The 20240-nt window shown below is 47.2% G+C and overlaps 1 protein-coding gene across 1 annotated transcript in view; it reads right to left on the reverse strand.

Moving 5' to 3' along the window:
- Nucleotides 1–214: 214 nt before the first annotated feature.
- The window catches only part of CAPN14 (calpain 14), a 35850-nt gene continuing 15824 nt past the window's right edge, over nucleotides 215–20240 (reverse strand). The window contains exons 8-22 of the mRNA XM_023758629.1: nucleotides 19687–19784; nucleotides 17638–17712; nucleotides 16147–16310; nucleotides 14707–14870; nucleotides 14193–14201; nucleotides 11939–12144; nucleotides 10946–10982; nucleotides 10392–10448; nucleotides 8571–8628; nucleotides 5113–5177; nucleotides 3766–3834; nucleotides 3047–3125; nucleotides 2323–2439; nucleotides 1939–1994; nucleotides 215–268 (exon numbers count right to left, since the gene is read on the reverse strand). Of these exons, the coding sequence (XP_023614397.1) occupies nucleotides 215–268; nucleotides 1939–1994; nucleotides 2323–2439; nucleotides 3047–3125; nucleotides 3766–3834; nucleotides 5113–5177; nucleotides 8571–8628; nucleotides 10392–10448; nucleotides 10946–10982; nucleotides 11939–12144; nucleotides 14193–14201; nucleotides 14707–14870; nucleotides 16147–16310; nucleotides 17638–17712; nucleotides 19687–19784 (1308 nt within the window). The remainder of the gene's footprint in view (nucleotides 269–1938; nucleotides 1995–2322; nucleotides 2440–3046; nucleotides 3126–3765; nucleotides 3835–5112; nucleotides 5178–8570; nucleotides 8629–10391; nucleotides 10449–10945; nucleotides 10983–11938; nucleotides 12145–14192; nucleotides 14202–14706; nucleotides 14871–16146; nucleotides 16311–17637; nucleotides 17713–19686; nucleotides 19785–20240) is intronic.

The following is a 20240-nucleotide window of genomic DNA, read 5'->3' on the forward strand; positions in this document are numbered from 1 at the left end:
AGCACATTCTACATGTTTACATTTATAGGCCTATTTGTCTGTCAGCTTTATGTAGGTGTGATGAATGGTGCCTCTAATTCACATAGAGGGGACTTCTGGAGAAACCACTTGGCAGGCCAATTATATCCGGATGATAATGCTGCTGCTGGTGATGATGATGATGATGAAGTAAGTTACCAATGATGTCAAAGAAAACCCCAGAGTGAAATTCCAATCAGTTGGCTGCCACTCCCTGGAGGACTCCTTGGATGGCCCTGAGGATCTCCTCCTCATGAAACCAGAAATGGTCAGAGCCAGAGAGGTTCTGAGGGAGCACCTAGCCTAGCCCACTCATTACTCACACAGGGAAGCAGAGGCCCAGAGATTTAACATGATTTGCTAGTTACAAGGGTGCTGTGAGTTCAACCAGGTCTCCGTTCAGTCTTCCTTCCACTGTAGCACCTTGCATTGCTAGCCTGCTCAGGCTGTGGGCTGTTTCAATGGCCCATTCATGCTGTCCCATTCTCCCAGCTCAGAGCCTGCACTGTGGAAGCACTGCTTGGGATCAGGAGGTGACCTTGCAGAGCTTAGGTGGGGATGGGCTCCTAGGAGTCTAACCATTGCCCCTCAGCTGAATCCCACCTTCACACTTGAATATGGGAGTGATTGAGGGGAAACACATGCTGAGGGTCCCTATATCCTGAAAAGGTATTCCACAAAATGGACATTTGAGGTCAAAGAAGAAACTCCAGCTTTTAGTAGGCCCTTCCTAAGCAGCCCAAACAGAGGATGTGTTTTAGAAAGAAAGAGCAGACTCCAGACTGCAATGTCTTTGCAGCAAACACCACCTATCACCACATCTGGCACATAGCTGGTGCTCAATAAACCCACACAGTTTGAATGATCAAGGAAGACAATCAGTGTCTGGCACAGATGTGTCTTCTCCTCAGCATATCACCTCATTCACTCAACAAACATTTGTCAAGTACCTACTATGTGCAAAGCACTGTATGAGATTCGAGATAAGGGCTCAGAGACTAAGTTAGAATCTCTTCCCATATGGGGAAGGCTAAACCAACTCCTGGAATGAGGTTTACTTCTGGCTTGTATGTCCTGATCGTTTCAGACTCACAGGTTCCCCATGCTCTACAGTCTAGCCAGGATTGTACTTGCTGTTCCTTCTGGCCTGGGCCTTTCCTGCTCTCCACTCTGGCTGCCTGGCTCTATCTCATCTTTGAGGTTTCAACCTCAGTGCCAGCTCTGCCTGAAAGGCCTTTGTGTAACATGCTACCTAGACCATCTCTCCTATGACTGTCTGTGCTCAAGCTCATTGCTGGCCCAGGTCTTCACCCTCTGGGTCCATGCAAGCGACTTTGAAGTTCCTCCCATGACAGAGGAGAAGGCCAGTTCCCCATCTTTTGGAAGCGGGCTTGGCCACGTGACTTGCTTTGGACAACAGAATGAATTGCAAGGCACGTTGTCCCTGGGTGTGGAGACCTTGCATATTTCAACTCACTCACTTTTGCTACTGTCATTGTCCTGAGAAAGGCAAGCCTTCCTCAGCGAAGGTGCCAGAAAAGCCCCCGGCTCACCCACAATCACTAGCCAGACAGCTGAGTCCCACTGACTCCCAGCATGGGACTGGGGAGCTAAATAAGTGCTGTCGTCACCACTGAAGTTGTGTGGATTTGTCACATGGCATGATCATGATCGTAGTCATTGGGTACACTGAGTCAGTCTCTTGTTCCCTTCATATGTGTGAAGCACAGAGTGGGTGCTCAGTACATATTTGATGAATGAATGAATGAATGAATGAACTGAATTCAGTGCCACATCCTGACCTCAGTAGAATAAAGCCAGCCCCACCCCCCCCAAACCCTTTTCCTTCACAGGAGCCTGGCCCTACAGTGGCCTTTCTACCTTAGGTGATGTGATTCAACCCCATGGAGAAAGTCTTACCTCTGGCTTCTGGAGGTATATCCCTTTGCCATCTTGGGTTAAGTTTTGGAAGACACCTGTGAAAATGCAGACAAAAGAAACACAGCTAATATAGGCCTATTTGAAAATATTATGAACTAGGTCCCCTCACCTGGGAACCCAATTGTGGAACCACATGTGGCCACACTTATTATAAGTGAGCTGCCTCAAACCTCCGCCTCTGGAGAAGGCAGGGAGCACGTGAGTGTGGGTAGATGCAGCGGGACTCGCAGGCACATAGCCAGCGTTCCTACCGTTTCTGCACTAGCAGCTGTTCTCCGGGGATCCTGCCTGAACTGGGGGCAGGGGGGCAATTCACGAGCAGTGCAGAGGAAGCCCCGCCTTCCCTGCTTCCCAGCAGCTCACTCTCAGTCTTCTCCGCTCGCAGCATCAAGAGGACGAAGCTGACAAAGTCCATCTGGAGCCTGGGGCCGCCAAAGCGGATAAGCATCAGCAGGCAGATGTCATCGCTGAGCACGATTCCTGCAGAGAACACGGACTCCTGCCCTCGGTGCCGGGGACCTCACACCCAGCTCCCCTCCCATTTGAGACCCTTTATTTAAATGGTCCCTTCTCTCCTGGGCCCTGAATCCAGAAAGCATGGGGATCTCCCTTTATGGGCTTCATTGTGAATTGTTTCATTATTTAGTCCATTCATTTTATTTCATCTCCACTCCCCATTCCTGCTCCCCTTGGGCAACCAGCATGAGGATCTTTTCATCCAGAGGGTCACTGGCCTTCAGGGCAGGGGGCAGTCTGTCAGGGTCAAGACCCTCTGCTCTGACGCCTCGTGGTCTTATAGTTAAACCCCAGGCTACCTAACTTCCCTGAGCTGCACTGTTTTTCCTCTGTAAAGTGGGGGGAGAACAGGGCATTGCTGAAGATGAAATGAGAGGGTGGATGGGCACCCCTCAATAACTGTTAGCTGTGATTATAGTGATGGTAATAAATGTTTCTGCTGTTTGTAGGTCCACGTGTTTGGATCTCTGAACTCAGGGAGTAACTGTGCATTAGAATTATTCCAGAATGCCATGTACTCCCCCCACCCCTCCTGTGTGTGCCCTCCAGCACCAGGTGCCCGCAGGCCTACCTGCATCCTTCGTGGCAGCCCGCAGCTGGGACCAGTTCAGGCATCCTGACCGGTTACTGTCTTGCTTGTGGAAAACCGCCTACGAAGACCTAAATGTTAAGGGAGCCAGGCATTTCCAAGCACCACCCGAGAGCCCCTCTGTGCCCAGTGTCTACGCTGCAGACACAGTTGGGAATGTAGGCTCCATTGGCAGGGCCTGCTCCCAGGATAAGAACATGGTGGAGGGTTGATCCAGGATCCCACCACCTCTCCCATCTCTGCTTAAGGTTCTGAGAAAGGGAGCGGTCTTTTGGTCATGGGGGATAGACAGTCTGGGTATGTGTAAAGGTGTTTAAATCTCAGCCCAATATCCAAACTTTGAGGGTCTTCCAACTTTATGACTCAGGAGACAAGGGGGAGAGTTGTGAGCAATGATTGGAAAAGTAGGAAGGAGCCAGCTTATGAAGGACTTTGATGGCACGCTAAGGAGTGTGGACTTCTTCTGAGGGCCATGGGAAGTGATATGATCTCGTGTGGGCTTTAGAGAGTCAGGGGACTAGTGCCACAGGCTCTCTGCGGTTGCCAGGAGAGAAGGTCTCACTGGAGACAGAGTCGAGAAGATCGGGTGAGTAGTTGGGTGTAAAGGGCTGAAAGGGAGAGAAGTAAGTACCTTATAGACTTTGCAGGATTGCCTTTTCTGCAACATCCTACAAGGAGGTGTGGTCAAGATGTGTTCTTACCTGATAGAGCATCAGCTGCTTCCACAGGTCCCTGAATTCCTGGATGCTCACGGTGCCTGATGCATTAAGCTGGTAGCAGAGTTAAGTCAAAGCTGTGAGGGGAGTTTCACCTATGCCTCTAGAAGCGGGGATTGGCCCTCCGCACAGCAGTGTGCAATGTATGGACAGCCCCGTTCAAGGTCAGCTATCTCTAGTGGCCTCCCCTTGCCAGAGAGTCCAGCCCAGGGCTTCTGGCCCTTGCTAGGAAGTACAGAAGGAGCTGAAACACAGCAGCACGGGGAGAAGTGCTGATGGTGGTGGCAACAGTGACAATGACAACAGCTACCATGTATTTAGTGAAGCAGGATATTTTGAGTTGGCCAATTTGAGGTGATTTAAATTTTAAAAGCACACAGTAACACTTTTCATTATTGCTAAAACCAAGCTATGGAAGGAATTAGGTGGTTCAGGATGCTTCTTATATTCAGTCATTTTATGAAAAGTTAACAGCTTAGTGGTTGGCTGTGTGATTGTGTCCTGATACCCTTGCATTAGGGAGACAGGCTCCTTTATTGGTGTGACTACTTTTTCAACTGGTAGGTGAGACAGGTGTCAGCTGGCCCATTATGGATGATGAAATGAGGGCTCAGAGAGTCTGATTGCATCCAAGTTCATGCAGCTGGAGACAAGGCTGGGACCTGTTCCAATGCTAGGACACTTGACCTCCATCCCATGCTGTCCACGCCCTCTGCAAAGTTTCTGAAAAGACTGTGTTTTGTATTTGCAATGTCTCCCCACCACCACCACCCACACACACACATATCCTTCCTATGTGCCTATCTTTTTAGTCAAAGTGTCCACTTAGATAGGCAGAAGGTTTGTTAGGAAACCGCAGGGCTGAGAACCAGGAAAGGCATTCCAGCTAGTTGTTGAACTTCCTGAGCTCCATGCTCCTGACCTGTAAATGGGGGCAGCCCCTGCCTAGTCACCAAACAGAAAACTTAGGATCCTGAACTCTTGTTAAGTGTCCTGTAAATCTAGAAACTAACCACCACCCTGCAGCTGCCTCATCAGCACTATCAGTCTATTGTTATCAATAGTTTATATTGATCACTGTTTTTGAAGACAGACCTGCCCCAAGCACTCTACATAGCTTGTTCCATTTGCATTCTCCCACTGATCCTACCAACCAGGCTTGAATCCATCTCAGGCTGTAGATGTGGACCTTCAGGCACTCTGAGGCTGAGTGACTTGCCCAAGATGACCCAGCTGGTACGCACTGGGGTTGGGATTTACACCCAGGCAGTCTGGCTCAGGGTGGAGCTCTCAACCAGCAGTGTGCATCTTCCCACAGACCAGAAAGGATACGTCCAGTAGGGCCAGGATACCCTGGCAGGCATCGAGGCTGAAGAGGGGCTGTGTACTCCCCAGACCTGGAGAGGAACAGGAAGAGCACATGGGGGCTGGCCCAGGACGGCATGACATGGCCCTTTTCTAATGGGACCAAACAGTGCTGCCTAGGCCAGCCACAGGTTTCAGTAACCATCATTTATGTGGGAAGGGAAGAGACAAAGAGCCATGGAGAGAGGGGAGGCTTGGTGGTGATCTCTGCACGCAAGTTGCATTAAATCCCTGTGGAGAACCCCAATTGTAGCCTGGCGTTGCTTACACAGTGGGGCAGAAGAACTCACCCCATGTACCCAGCAAGGGCCAGCATCAGAGAGCTATGGAGAGAGATTTGAGATCAACTTGTTCAAGCTCCCACCTAAATTAGAGATGCTTTCCTCAGATGTCTTGAGGATGGTCAGTCAATTATGGGTCTCTCATGGATGGCTAGTTCCATTCAGGAGACACCTCCTAAGTTAATTCCAAAGGAAGCTCCTATAAATTCCACTCACTGGTCCTCATTCTGCCTCCAGCAAAGTATAAATAGGTATTTGTCTCCTCTCAACATTTCTCCAACGGTTCCCCAGACCATATGGTTTCTAAACTCTCATCACCTTCTTCTAGACCAGTGGTTCTCAACCTTCTGGCCCTTTAAACACAGTTCCTCATGTTGTGACCCAACCATAAAATTATTTTCGTTGCTACTTCATAGCTATAATGTTGCTACTGTTATGAATCATAATGTAAATAAGTGATATGCAGGATGGTCTTAGGTGACCCCTGTGAACGGGTCATTCAACCGCCAAAGAGGTCATGACCCACAGGTTGAAAACCTTCGTCTAGACCTAGTGAATGGAGGCCTTTCCTCGGAAAAGGCCAGCATCTCTCTAAAGTACCAAGCCTGAATCGCATCCTTCAGATGCAACTTGGTTAAGTAGAGTATATATGAAAATGGGTCTATCACTTGCAAATTTTTCATTCTGCATTTTCCAAATTATGTTTCCAAGGAAGATTTTCTGCATATAAAGAGCTTTGAGTTCAAACAAATTTGAAAAAGGTGCTTTTCTCCATTCACCAGACACCTTCGTACATGATACGTACTGAGGGGCCAACACTGAAATTTTGATTGACACAGAATTTCCCAAGTGCAATTGACCACAGAACCTAATCCCTTCTATTTCATGAAACACTTACTAAAACCTCTTGGTTTCTAATGTTTCTTGGAACACAATTTCAAACACACAAATCTAAATGCTTCCATTAGGTACAGCCTAAATCTGAATTAGCACATTTAATAGCAACAATTTAAAACTATCAGCTCATGTTAAGCTCGAGGTCACCTAAATTAACCAGATATCATTCCCATCAATTGCCACAAAATGAGGTCTCTTCTGTGAGGAATCTGTGCAAACATTTTTTTAAAAGTAACAAAATGGTCATTCTGAATGATCATCCTGACTTCATTTCATCTTTTGGGTTGGGGCACAGCTTGTAGTGAATGTTCTGAATTTCAATTCTGCTGCCTAAGATAATAATTCCTCCCAGCACTGTGCCATCTGTACATCTGGTCCACCTGCCTTCCACGTCTGCTTCCCAACCACTGATAAAAGTTGAGGAAGTGAAAGTGGGGGGTGGAGGGGAAGGGGTCGAGGGGGAGGGGAGGGGCAGAATCCAAAGACTTTCCCCTAAACATCTAGATACTCAGCTATAACAGAGAATGATCCCTCTGGTTTTATATTTATACTAGAGGCCTGATGCACGAAATTCGTGCAAGGGGCTCAGCCCTCACAGCCCTGGCTTCGTCCAGAAGGTCGTCCAGACGGCCGTTCCACACGGTCGTTCCACTGTTTGGCTGACCGGTCTAATTAGTATATTATGCTTTTATTATTATAGATAACTTTGGGGAATGGTGATAAAACTTGTGAATACATCTCATATTGCTCCTTTCAAAGCCACACATCATCCTTTATTGGGGGAGACTTTACCAAATTCTCCACTGAAGTTCACAGTAGTTCCCTGACCTATCAAACCAGAACCCTCTCAGAGGAATGAATGGAAGCAATCTGTCTGTATATCCCTTGGAAAATCAATTTGCATGCTTGTGATCAAGGCATTTGAACCATTTTTTTAAATAATTGATTTCAGAGAGGAAGGAAGAGGGAAAGATAGAAACATCAAAGATGAGAGAGAATCATTGATCGGCTGCCTCCTGCACACCCCCTATTGGGGATGGAGCTCGCAGCTCAGGCATGCGCCCTTGACCAGAATTGAACCTGGGACCCTTCAGTCCGCAGGCCAACACTCTATCCACTGAGCCAAACCAGCTAGGGCAACATTTGAATCATTTTTAAAGTGCATTCTTCTAGATCAGCGGTTCTCAACCTGTAGGTTGCAACCCCTTTGGGGTCGAACAACCCTTTCACAGGGGTCGCCTAAATACATCCTGCATATCAGATATTTACATTACGATTCATAACAGTAGCAAAATTGCAGTTATGAAGTAGCAACGAAAATAATTTTATGGTTGGGGGTCACCACAACATGAGGAACTGTATTAAAGGGTCGCAGCATTAGGAAGGTTGAGAACCAGTGTTCTAGGTAATTTCCCTGGAATTTTTTTTCCAATTGGAGGAGAGGGAGAACTCTTGTATTCTATCATTTCTAGCATCTCTTCTGGTTCTTGTACCCTAAGTACACTTTGAGAAACCATCTGGAAGTTATTTCAAGCCCTGAGTTATACAATACCCTGGCCTGTAACTTGTTTGGGTTTGAAGTCTTGTTTTCATATAAAGAAGAAGCAATCACATATGCGAGGTAGAAAATAACCTTTAATTTTTTGGCTTACTTTTTTCATTTTGAAGTTTATTTTCCTCCTTGGAGAATACATGTTACTCTCACTCAAAATATACTTATAAATTGTTTTTATATGAACTTTAAGCTTTCCTAATGATGTATCCCAGGCTTCATCTGACAGCCTCCTCACCAGGTGATGTGCTCCCTCCTTCCAGATGTTACAGGTTGATCCACTTAAATATGAATTCATCAGAGCGCTCCCTAGTGGACTAGTCAATATTTAATATTTATTTTCCCTGTTGAGGAAGTGGTTATAGTTTTTCCACATGGAATTTATACGCCAAGAAGGAAGTACTCAGCTATTCTTCTCAAACTAGGAACACAGCAGAAATCTTCATTTCCACTACCATCTGTCTCCTCACTCAAACTCAGCAAAACAAACAAACAAAAAAGAAAACTAGTTTCCAAGCTGCATAAATTCATTTACTGCTCTCTCAGACCACGGCACCCACCCTGGTGTAAGACACGGCTGCTCAGGGGACCCGCACACAGCAGTTCCCACATTCCACCGGCGGAGAGGGAAACAGACCCAGAGTTCAGAATGGTGTCCCTGAGTCCTGCAGGATGCATGACTCCAAAGTACTCACCCGACCAGGTCAGCTGGTTCAGGATCCTCTGCAGTTGAGCTGCATTTATTTCCGGACACTGAAATGAAAGCAGAGGGACAGGAGAAAAATCGTCATTATGGAAGGCTCGCTAGATGCAGAGGGGCCCAGTTCACAGGGGCTAGGACATCCTCTCCAGCATCCGCTCAGAGTGGCACAGATGCCATTTCTGGGCAGAATAACTGACACCATGATGTTGCACATAAGGAATGTGACTAGTCATGGAATTAAATCTGGAATTTCGTAAGAACTTTTACAATAGTTTTTAACTGGGTGCCAAGCCCAGAGCACCCCAGCTGGGCAGGACTCTTAAGAAATAGCCTAAGAGAGCAATGGCTTCCCATCTGGGTTCTATAGAGATGCTTTATGAGCTGAGCGAACAATTTGGTTTAAATTTCACTCCTAATAAAATATCTTCAGCCAAGATATTTTAATTTTAGATTTGTCAGAAGCAATTCTTTACATTAACATTTAACTTGAAATTATGTTAACAAAATACAAAGATCACAAATTTAAACTTATCAAATGGATACATATTCATAGTATACAATTTAAAAATTTTTTAAAGTATGTTCTTATTGATTTTAGAGAGAGAGGGAGGGAGAGGGGGCGAGAGGAACATCAGTTGGCTGCCTTCTGCACACCCCCTACTGGGGACCAAGCTTCGCAACTGGGGAACAGAACCAGCAACCTCTTGGTATATGGGACAACGCTCAACCAACCAATTGTATATATGCCTAGGCAATAATATACAACTTTAATCCATTTTAGATATATTGGTATTCTCGATGAGATTTCATTACATAAAAGGGCAGCAGCAGAACATATTTGGAAACCCCTGCTGTAGAGAAAAACTTTTATAAACAACACATGTTAAATTTTGACTTATCGCCTCTGGCTACATTAGGCAAAGCACCATGGGTGAATGTGAGAGAAGATAGGAGGGCAGGAAAGATATTAATTAAAGCCACAGTGTTACTAACATGCTCTTCCATTTTTAATGAAATCGTGCGGATGTCAGACCCCAGATGTCCAATGTCTTTCTCGCCCCATTTCCAAATAGATTCCGTGTCCTGCAGGTTAGGGACACACAGGCCTCTAGAGCCCTCCACACTCCCCGCTTCCTCTGGATCCGGATCAGCCCAGGGAAAAAACGCAAGGAGACCAGGTGTGTAGCCCTGGGCCCTCCACCTTCACAAGGTCCTCTTACCAGGCCCAGCCCCTCTCCAAAAATCCACCCAAGAGGTCTTTCTCTCTGGGCTTCCCTTAATGTCCCTCCTCAGGCCCCCTGGGCTTGTCATTGCCCCACCTCCCCACCCTCACTACTGAGTTCTGACTCTGCTATATTCCATTTTCTCCTACAACGAATTAGTGTAGCCTCCAAGAACAGATAGGCATTCTGCAGGAGCCTTCTGGAGACAACAGCTCCACGCATTTGTCTAAAGCAGAGGACTTGAATAGAAAGTGGCAGCTTGGAGAAGCGGCCCGCCGAAAACATTTATCCGGCCTGCCGGGTGTTTTTGCCGCTGCTGCCTGTCCTACTTATTCCATTTTCTCCTACACACAGTGCGCATGTGTGGAATGTCTGAGGGACAGTGAACTGGCCCCCTGTTTAAAAAGTTTGAGGACCCCTGGTCTAAAGACTAAGGACTTGAATAGAAAGTGGCGGCTTGGAGAACAGGTCACCTTAAATCACAGTTCATACACAGGGTCAGGCAGAGGCAAACACATACTCTGTGCCATTATCTGCTCCACTTTGCCCCTGCTCTGCCCACTTCTGGCTACCACACCTCTTCAACTTGCCTTTTCAAAGAGTTTGGTGAAGACTTCATCATGCCCTTCAGTTTGGTCTACAATTTCCTACAGGAACAGACACATAGAAAGACATAGTTATTCACCGGGATACACGAGCTCTCGTACACTCAACTCATGTCTCACAGCTCCCAGGCTTCTGAGATCTGGAAGTTTGACCTTGAGCACTGTCTTAAATTTTCTACCACAGCATTCACACAGCCCTCATTTCTCTAATTCTTGCTGCCTTTGGGGAAGTCGCAAACAGTGAAATGGGCAAAAGAAATACCAGGTAGAGAGAAGCAGAAGAAGGTAAAGGTATAACTCATGCCCCTGGGGCTCTGGGCCCTTGAAGACAGGACCTGACCAGAAGGGCAGTTCTGTTGGTGCAAAAACAGCAGAACCTGGGTACTCTTAGGGCACAATAGATAATGTATCATACGTGCCACAGAGTAGGGTCTGCAAGATCTGAGGACTTTCTCCCCAGCCCTGAACATGAGGGGAGAAACCCAGCACCCTGGCTTGGTAAACAGTCCCAGCCATGTGGAACTCACCCGAATACTCACCTTAGAGAAGACAACTCCGGAATTGCTGCCAATTTCACTGAGGGAAAACAAAGGAAAGAATTCCTCCTTAGGAATCATCATGGGAACCTTTTGGCCAAGCTTCTCCCTCCCCCCGGGAACTCTTCCCAGTTCTTTAGCTGACGTATCATGTGGGCGTCCAGCTCTCACACCTCACCTCCCACTTCTCCATGAAGTGTAGGTCCAGACACACAGCACGCACACTGCTTATATCTCCCCACATGCCCGGTGCTGTTTCTCATCTCATGCTTTTGCTCATGCCAAGCCCTCTGCTCAGCACACCCTTTACTTCCCCCCACCCTCATGTAATGATTCCCACTCATATCTTAGATTCTTGAGACCAAGTCAAACTATCAATGGTCAAAACTGGAAATGAAGGAAAAAACTGGATTCCAAGCATTGAAGGGCTGTCATGGCAAGACAATCATAGGCCAAATACTAAGTTTGGCTGGGATATGTACATATTGGTTTACCTGCACATACCCGTAGTGGCTGGGCTTGCCGGCTGATGACAGCCTCCCCTCATCTCAAACATCCCTGTCATCCCTTAGGAGTCACCACCTCCCAAAAGCCACCCTGCTTTCCCCAGGATCATGGAAGGTTAGCTGACGCTCCTTCTTGATGCTCTTCTAACACCCTGTGCCAATAAATGCATCCACTGGACACAGTATAACAAAAATAACTGCTCATGTAACTGTGTCCTTTCCAGACCTTGAGCTTCTGGAGGACAAGGGCCATGCCTGTGCCTGTTCTGTCTTTCTCTGTAATGTCTAGCAGTGTTCATGTGTTAGTAGGAAGAGAGTGGAAGAAGAAGGGAAGGATGCCCTCCATGTAGAGAGCTGCCCTGCTCTCCTGATCTCCCAATCTCTCTTCTGTATTGGCCACAGAGACCCCATCTGCTGCCTCCCCACCTCACGCTGTTGATCGTCCCTGGCCTGAATGGGCCCGACCTCCGGGAGAGGCCTGTGCTCTTACTAGAAGATGTGCTTCCTGGAGAAGACTCTGAGGACGAACTCCGACTCCTGCTGGGCCTCCGATGTGCAGGGCACGATGAGGTACGTCCCCGGCTCCAGCCACAGCTCCTGACTCACTTCTTTTTCTGGGAGAAACACTTCAGGAAAACTCAGGGGGGTATTTTGCAAGAAGAACTCAGGGGGCAGTTTCTTCTGGTCATCATGGAACTGTAGATGGAAGACAGAGGGCACCAGTTGAAGTGAATACCCTGGGCTTGTGGCCAGGAGCCAGGAGTCAGGTGGCCTCTTATCTGCCAAATCCCACCTGCCCCAGTGGAGGATGGGATAAAAGAGTGAGGAGCTTGGAGATGAAGACAGAACATATTAGGAGTGGGCATCTTTGCTGGAACCTTCTATGGGGCGGAATGAACACCTACCAGTCGATTTGCCATAACAGTGAAAACAACATCCTACACAAAATAAAGTGAGCAACGTCACCGTCTGGCCAAAGCCACCCAGCTGGTAAGAGTCCCAGTGCCCATGTTCTGTACACTTCCTGAGACTGCATTCGTGCATGTGATGCAAGTTCAAGGTTGATGATGGTCACAGATGTAGATGCATCACCTACCATCTCCCCACCATCATAACAGCTACATACAAATACACTGGACTTCCACATCATCTCAGTGAAAACAGCCTCCTAAAGGGAAAGGAGGACTGGACAGGAGCTCACAAGACCTGAATCAGGGCTCTGGTTCCGACATTGCCTGGATGTGTGTTTTGTTTTATCTTATATTCATATTCTCTCTCTCTCTCTTTCTCTCTCCTCTCTTCTCTTCTCTTCTCTTCTCTTCTCTTCTCTTCTCTTCTCTTCTCTTCTCTTCTCTTCTCTTCTCTTTTCTCCTCTCCTCTCCTCTCCTCTCCTCTCCTCTCCTCTCCTCTCCTCTCCTCTCCTCTCCTCTTCTCTTCTCTCTCTCTCTCTCTCTCTCTCTCTCTCTCTCTCTCTCTCTCTCTCCCCCTCCATCCTCCCTCCTTTATTTCTCCCTTTTTCTCTATTTTTCCTTTTTTGCTCCCTCTTCCCTTTGCTCCCACTCAGGGCTGTGGAGGAAGAGGAGGTCCACATGGGGATCTTTTTTCCAGTGTATATACAGATGTTAACAAAGACACTATCCATCCAAGCAAAGACGTATTTCACAGATTCCACTCAGGGCTGGGGAAACAAATGTATCTCCTGATGACATACGCTTTCTTTTATCAGACAATGAGAACTACAGAATCATCCTGTTGCCATCTCGGCCTTGGCTGCTAGGAATCGCAGAACTTAATTTTATAATTAGCCATACTAGCTGTCCTACATTTAGTTTTCTTGGTAGAATCAACTGCTTACTTATCCTTCATTTATTTATTACTTTTTTTCTTGCCTTAGTAAGTTTTTAAGCGGCTCACAGTTTTGTTCTGTTTATAGTTTTATTGTCGTTGACCCAAATTCTGTTTAGAAATAGTCCTGATAGAAACATGCTTTTTCTTTTTAAATTAATAGGCAACTTAGGGATCACTCAGTTTTCCCACAGGAGGAAAAAAACAAAACCGACCCAAGACACCCAATGCAAAATGGTTTCTTTATAAAAATCCTTTATATTGTTTAGTCCAGTCTGGGAAAATTACGTTTTTCACTCCTGTGTTCTCTGGGGACTAAAATAATAGCTGCCACCCTGCAGAGGCTGGGAGGGATGGCCTGCCTCCTTCACGGAGCCCGCTGGGCTGTCACTGCACCTGAAATGCAGCGTTGTTGTCCTCTGCTCACATTTCTGTCCCATTTTCCAATCCTTTGTCCCTTGTCCCCAAGGAGGTGGGCCGCATGGTCTCCTCATGTCTCATATGTTATAGATCTATTTTACTGTGGGTTTCATAACTCAGGCAAGGCTGTGATTTATCAGCCTTCCTATGCTGTGACAGTCTTCGATATTGGCCCTAGGTATTTGTGTAGGGATTTAATAAATTCTAAGATTTATGGGTTCTGCACCAGGCTCAGAGACCTCCCTGTAGAGGCATAAGGAGTTCTTGGGGCCCTTGGATAGGAAAGAACAGCAGAAGCTCATTCCCGCCCCCCACCCCACCCCCGCCCCCCACCCCAACACAGAGGCAGTTGCCATCCTTGTCAGACATTCTCGGAGCTCCTTGGAAAAGGCTGCTCCGGTCAAACCGAACCTCACAGTGGCTGGGCCACAGGTGGCATCACTCCAAACCAGGGCCAGCTGGTCAAGTGTGGAACTCACCCTGTTCATCTGAAAAACAAACAAAGGAGACCTCGTTTGTCAGTGACTCCAGCTCTTCGCCAGCACAGACTCGAATGGAAGCTGATAGATAAGAAGACTCTACCCAGAGACCCCTTTCCTCCCAGGAGACCTTCTGTTCCAATGACATTTGAGTCCCCATCGGGAATTCTGGAAAAGGCTGCGGGAAGGCAACCCTGGCTTTTTCAGAGAGAAAAAGGAAACCGGTATCGATCGTAAACTATGTGCCGGACACAATGAGCAGCACTGCCACGTGGTCTTTTAATTCTGCTCTTTGCATAAATATCATTGTCCCCATTTTACAGATGAAGAGACTGATGCTCGGTGCAAGAAGATGACTTGTCCTGGATCACATAGTCATTGCTAAGGGACAGAGCCAGGATGTGCACCCAGGTCTGTGGGTACAGACATGAATGGTGAAGAGGACAGGAAGCAGGAAGAAAGGACAACCGCCGGAGACCCCATGCGAGGCCGTGTGCCCCAGCATCCCACCTACCCTGAAGAGGTAGAAGCCGATGGCGAGGTGAGGCTTCCGGTTGCGGTGCCTGTGCCTGGGCTTCTGGAGCAGGGACACCAACACGCTGCAGGGCATCGGGAACATCCTGCCCTCCTGGGGCCTCCAGACGGACAGCAGGAACTGCGGGTTCCTCCAAAATGTGTCTCGGGCTGGAAACAGCAAGTGAGACAAGTCCTCAGCTCCGCCAGCCTGTGGTTCCCCCAACACTGAGAGGTGCATAGATCCAGGGCACCTGCCCCAGGATTCCCACCCGGAGGTTCATCTGGATAGAGTCGGGTCTCTTCAGCCTCAGCTCTCTCCACCCTCACCTCTACCACCCAGTTCTTCTACAGACACACGGGCTGAAAGTTCTTCTCACAGTGCCAGGTGCAGGCTTCCCTACCCATAAGCATCTGCTGCCTGAGTAAGTGACTCTTCAACTAACTGGGGAGAACGTGCCCACGGCCTCCAGGGCATCTGCATTTTAAGGGAACCAAACCTTAGCTTGAGGGCAGCTTCAGCTTGGGGACCACTCTGGTGGGAGGGGGACACCAGATCAGGCCCCCACAGCCTGCTGAGGTCATACCCTACAGGTCCTTCCTTCCAAAGGGATCACTCACCACCTCCGTTGGGGAGAAAGGGACATGGGTCCCCAAAGCTTCCATTTTGAGAATTTAGATGTGCTTGTCTCCTGTCATTGAGGACCTAGAAATTCTTGATCGCTACCAAGTTCTAGGTCAGGTGGTCCAGATACATATGACATAGTTACTAGTCCCACCCTTCCTGTTAAGGGTGGTTACTTCAACCCATCAATCACCTTGTCCTAAAACCAAAACAAGATACAGCCCACCCTGCCCTAACCGGTTTGGCTCAGTGGATAGAGCGTCAGCCTGCGGACTCAAGGGTCCCAGGTTCGAGTGCGGTCAAGGGCATGTACCTTGGTTGCAGGCACATCCCCAGTAGGGAGTGTGCAGGAGGCAGCTGATCGATGTTTCTCTCTCATCGATGTTTCTGACTCTCTGTCCCTCTCCCTTCCTCTCTGTAAAAAAATCAATAAAATATATTTAAAAAAATAAAAATCATCATTCTCCCCTTTAAAAAAAAAAAAGATACAGCCCACCCTTTTCCCATGCATGTGTGCCTGTGGCCTCCTGGCGCTAATTAGAAAAAGGCCCCTCTGGAAATGCAGCCCCTACGGGCTGGCAGCTTGACTGAGATTTCCACGCCTTTGTGCAAATTAGGACCAAAGGTTCCCCATCTTCCCAGGGACACAGAGCAGTCACCTTGGCCAACAGACCCCCTCCCCCCTCAGCCAGATGCCCTCTGCAGAGCACAAGCTGCACAGACATCCACAGTGGCTCTGCCCATCTCCCACCCTTGCCTGGAAAAGCTACCACTATGGACCCAAGAGCCCTGGCCTGCTCCTGTGCACACACTCACCTTGGTGAAACTTTATGGGGCCCCCAGCTGTGGTTCCCTTCTCCCATCTCCCCTCCTGCGAGGTGTATGACCACGTCTGGCCCACGTCGTGACTCAGCAGGCCTGGGGTCAGTTTACAGATGACCAGGAGCTTGAAATGTGCCCTGAAGTCCTGAAGCGTCATCCTGGAGAGGAAGAGGGAACCGCACAGAGATACTTGAGATGTTGTCTATTATCAGGACCAACGGGGAGGTTGGAACAAAGCAGCGGCATCCCAGCCCTCTCCCATCCTCCACGCCCTTGTGCAGAGCCCAGCAAGCCTTGAACAAGGGAGTGGGGCTGGCTAGACTAGTTGAGGGTCCATCACAGGTTGCTGGAGCTACTGAGAAACCCCTTCCTGTGGCTGGAAACAGCCTCATACGACGGCTCCCAGAGCGGAGTGTTGCTGTTTTGCTGGTTGCACTGATAAAGCTGAATTGAGGCATTTATAACCAGTCAATTGACTTATAGATGTCTATTATCAGCAACCTGTTCTCAATCATTAATGGATAAAAATCTTTGCTCCTACTCACTGACTTTGCAATCAAGGCATGCTAATTGAGCTGCCTGATGCTCAGTTCACTTGTCTGGAATTGGAAATAACAGTATTTGCAGGGATCTTGAGTTCAGTGACTACTTCAAAAGAGAGAGAGAGAACTGGAAAGGATGGGCAATGGAGAAGAGGACTCGTGGGAACAGAGTGGATGTTAATAGTAAGGGTGAAAAGCAAAGGCAAAGAGGAACAGAAGGGTCTCATGTCAGACATCCCGAAGCAGCATCAGCTCAGGGTGTTTGGGTGACCCTTCATAATAAGAGGTGTCAGTGGGAGTAGTGCAGTTTGGCTCTGGAGGGCACAGATGAGTGGCGTATAGTTTGGCAAGACTTCTCAGTCCCTTCTTTTCTCATTTCCTTTCTAGGCCAGGAAAGGCACAACCATGGGATGGAGTGTACTGAGTGACACGAGAGCAGAGCGGAAGTGGGGGAGGAGGTGGCCACCCCCACACCCTCCTCTGAGCACCCGCTGAGCTCCGGGCCAGTGGTCACTGCTCTTGTCACAGAGACTGTGACTTTGTTTGCAGGGGCTGTTTGCCCTGCTAGACAGTGAGCCCCACAATGATCTTAGTCTCTGTATAGGACAGTGATGGTGAACCTATGACACGTGCGTCAGAGGTGACACGCGAACTCATTTTTTGGTTGATTTTTCTTTGTTAAATGGCATTTAAATATATAAAATAAATATCAAAAATATAAATCTTTGTTTTACTATGGTTGCAAATATCAAAAAATTTCTATATGTGACACGGCACCAGAGTTAAGTTAGGGTTTTTCAAAATGCTGACACGCCGAGCTCAAAAGGTTCGCCCTCACTAGGATAGGAGATGCCTGGCATACATGGGGTGCCCCACAAATATTTGCAGGATGGGTGACCAAATGTCAGCCAGGTCATTTGTCCCTGGTCCTCGAGTCAAATACCAAAATTCTCCATCATCTTTTTTTCTCAGCAGCACAATCTTCTCCTTGGGGCTCAGTAGTTCCCATGTACTTGAGCTGAAAACAGAAAAGAAATGTTTTCATGGGGAACAAAAGGATTGTGGAGGACATGCGAGACATTCTTCAGTAAATGTTCTATTCACTGAAGGGTTGTCATTTATTCTCATCTTCATGCTGCCTTTGAGACAACTAAGTCTCACATCCTGCATTATAAAAGCAACGTGCAACGTTAATGGATCATTCACTATGAGCCAAATTCTAGGCGAGGCTCTTGACATGTTCTATTTCAGTCAAGGCTAACAACCTTACAAGGTAGGGGTTCTCATTGCCATTTTAGAGCTCAGGAAACTGAGGTTAAGAGATTAAATCACTTGCTTGAAGCCACAAGGCTATTAAATGTCACAAAGCTATTTGAACCTATATTGGAATTATTTCTTTTCAAAGCCCATCATTTTGGACTTCTATTTCTGGAAGAATAAGGCTTTCTTGTATCACTTTCATACCATAAACAACTAAAACAAAATATAAGGAACAACTGTTTTCAAACATTAGATGGCAGGCGGCACAGGATCATGACCCCAAGAGGGGGGGAACAAAGGAGGTGAGTCCTAACATTGCCTAGACTTTTCTGGGCAGTGATGCAGAAAAGTGGACCCCAAAAAGAACCCAGCAGTGTTGCTGAGTGTAGGAGACAGAGTCCAGTGTTGGAAGAGGCCAGGACAGCTAGATTTTGCTGGGCAAAGTGCCTGAGAGAAGGGGGCTACGTGAAGAAGGAGCTCTAGAGAACTTCATAGGGGCTCCCTTGAGTCTTTGGCTGAAATCAAATGGGTGTGTTCATAAAGAAATCCCCATGAGACTGGACTATACACAGAAGAATTTCAGAGCTGACACAAGGCTGGGAATCATTTGATGTCCCACCAGCCAGAGTTGAAAGACCTTGTTGACTACATGGGGTCTTTAGTAGAGATCCCAGAGGGTCAACACCTTAATAGAGGGGTCAGATTACCCCTGAAATAAAGATTTCTATAGCTCTGCCCTACAAAACTTCAAATTATCAAAATTATCCCTGAGTGATTTAAGTATCTGCCAGAAAGAAACTAACATCCTTTAAAGGAATGCAACAAAATTCAACACTCAGAAACTTAAATTTACAATGTCCAACATCCAGTAAAAAATTACTAGGCATATAAAAAAGCAGAAAATATGATCCATGACCAGGGATAATACAGGACAAACAAACCTAGAAATAAGAGAGATAATGGAATTAGCAAATAAAGACATTAAAACACATTCCATATTCTCCAGGTTATAATGGGAATTATGGACATAATGATGAGAGAAGTGGGAGATATTCTCAAATGGAATCTCTAGAATTAGAAAATGCAATATCTCAAATGAAAATATACACTGGATGGGATTAAAAATCTTCATAGCAAGAAGGGGGAAGGACTTTACCACTGGTCTCCCTTTCTGCCTGTGCCCTACAGCCAGTCTTTAGTCTGTAAAGCCCCCATCCTTGTAGGGTTGTCTTTAGGCAAAAACAACCTAAGGTCACTAAATAGGACCAGAATGTAGGGCCCAATTCGGATCTGTCCACCTCTGACTCAGCAAGCCCAGTATTGCATTGAACCATGCCAGGAGAAGAACACTGGGCTAGACAGCAAAGACCTTGGTTGAGTCATGCTCTGAGACCTTAAATAATTCACTTAGTCTAAGCATCAGTTCCTTCATCGGTAAAATGCAGCTAAAAACACCTGCCTTATAATAGCATTATTTGGAGGATTAAATGAGATAAAAATTCAAAGGACTTAGCACAGCGCTGGCCAGTTCTTGATTAACATTTCACCTTAATTACTATAAGAATGAGAAAGCAATCTAGATATCATTAAACCTTTTATAAATGTGAGAGATGGACCTTCACAATCTGAAACCTTTCCTGATCCAAGGGAAGAACACCTTGGAACTTGTGTGCAGACGGCAACCTCCTTTGCAGGCGTCACCTACCCCTTCCTCACCCTCCCAGAACTTCACCTGTCACTCCAGTCTCCTTTCCATTCTCCTTTCCATTCCACCTTCCCCCAAGGGTTCCTCAGCTTGACTAGATATTCAGGCTTGTGGTGGCAGGTCACCTGCACAAAATGAGAAGTGGTTTAGGGGGCTGAGCCGAGCACCAAGGGCAAGTGCTACAGATATCTGGGTGAGATTCACACCTGCACAGGGGACTTTGAAATGGAAGATCAAAGGCCCCTGAGAGTTGGAAGAGGAGACAATGGCTCTGTTACTTACTGGCTATGAGGCATAGGGTAAGTTACTTAACCTCTCCATGACTGTTTCCTGATCTGTAAAATGAAGCTAAGAGCCACATCTGCAATAAAAGATTGAATGGTGGCCCCCGAAAAAGGTGTCTATCCAGAACCTACCAATGTGACCTATATGAAAAAAAAGGCCTTTGCAAGTGCAATTAAGTTAAGATTCTTGGTATGAAATCATTGCCCTGGCCAGGTTGGCTCAGTGGATAGAGCATCGGCCTGAGAACTGAAAGGTCCCAGGTTCGATTCCAGTCAAGGGCACATGCCCGGGTTGTG

This window comes from Myotis lucifugus, unplaced genomic scaffold, assembly GCF_000147115.1.
Source record: "Myotis lucifugus unplaced genomic scaffold, Myoluc2.0 scaffold_134, whole genome shotgun sequence".
Classification (NCBI taxonomy): domain Eukaryota; kingdom Metazoa; phylum Chordata; class Mammalia; order Chiroptera; family Vespertilionidae; genus Myotis; species Myotis lucifugus.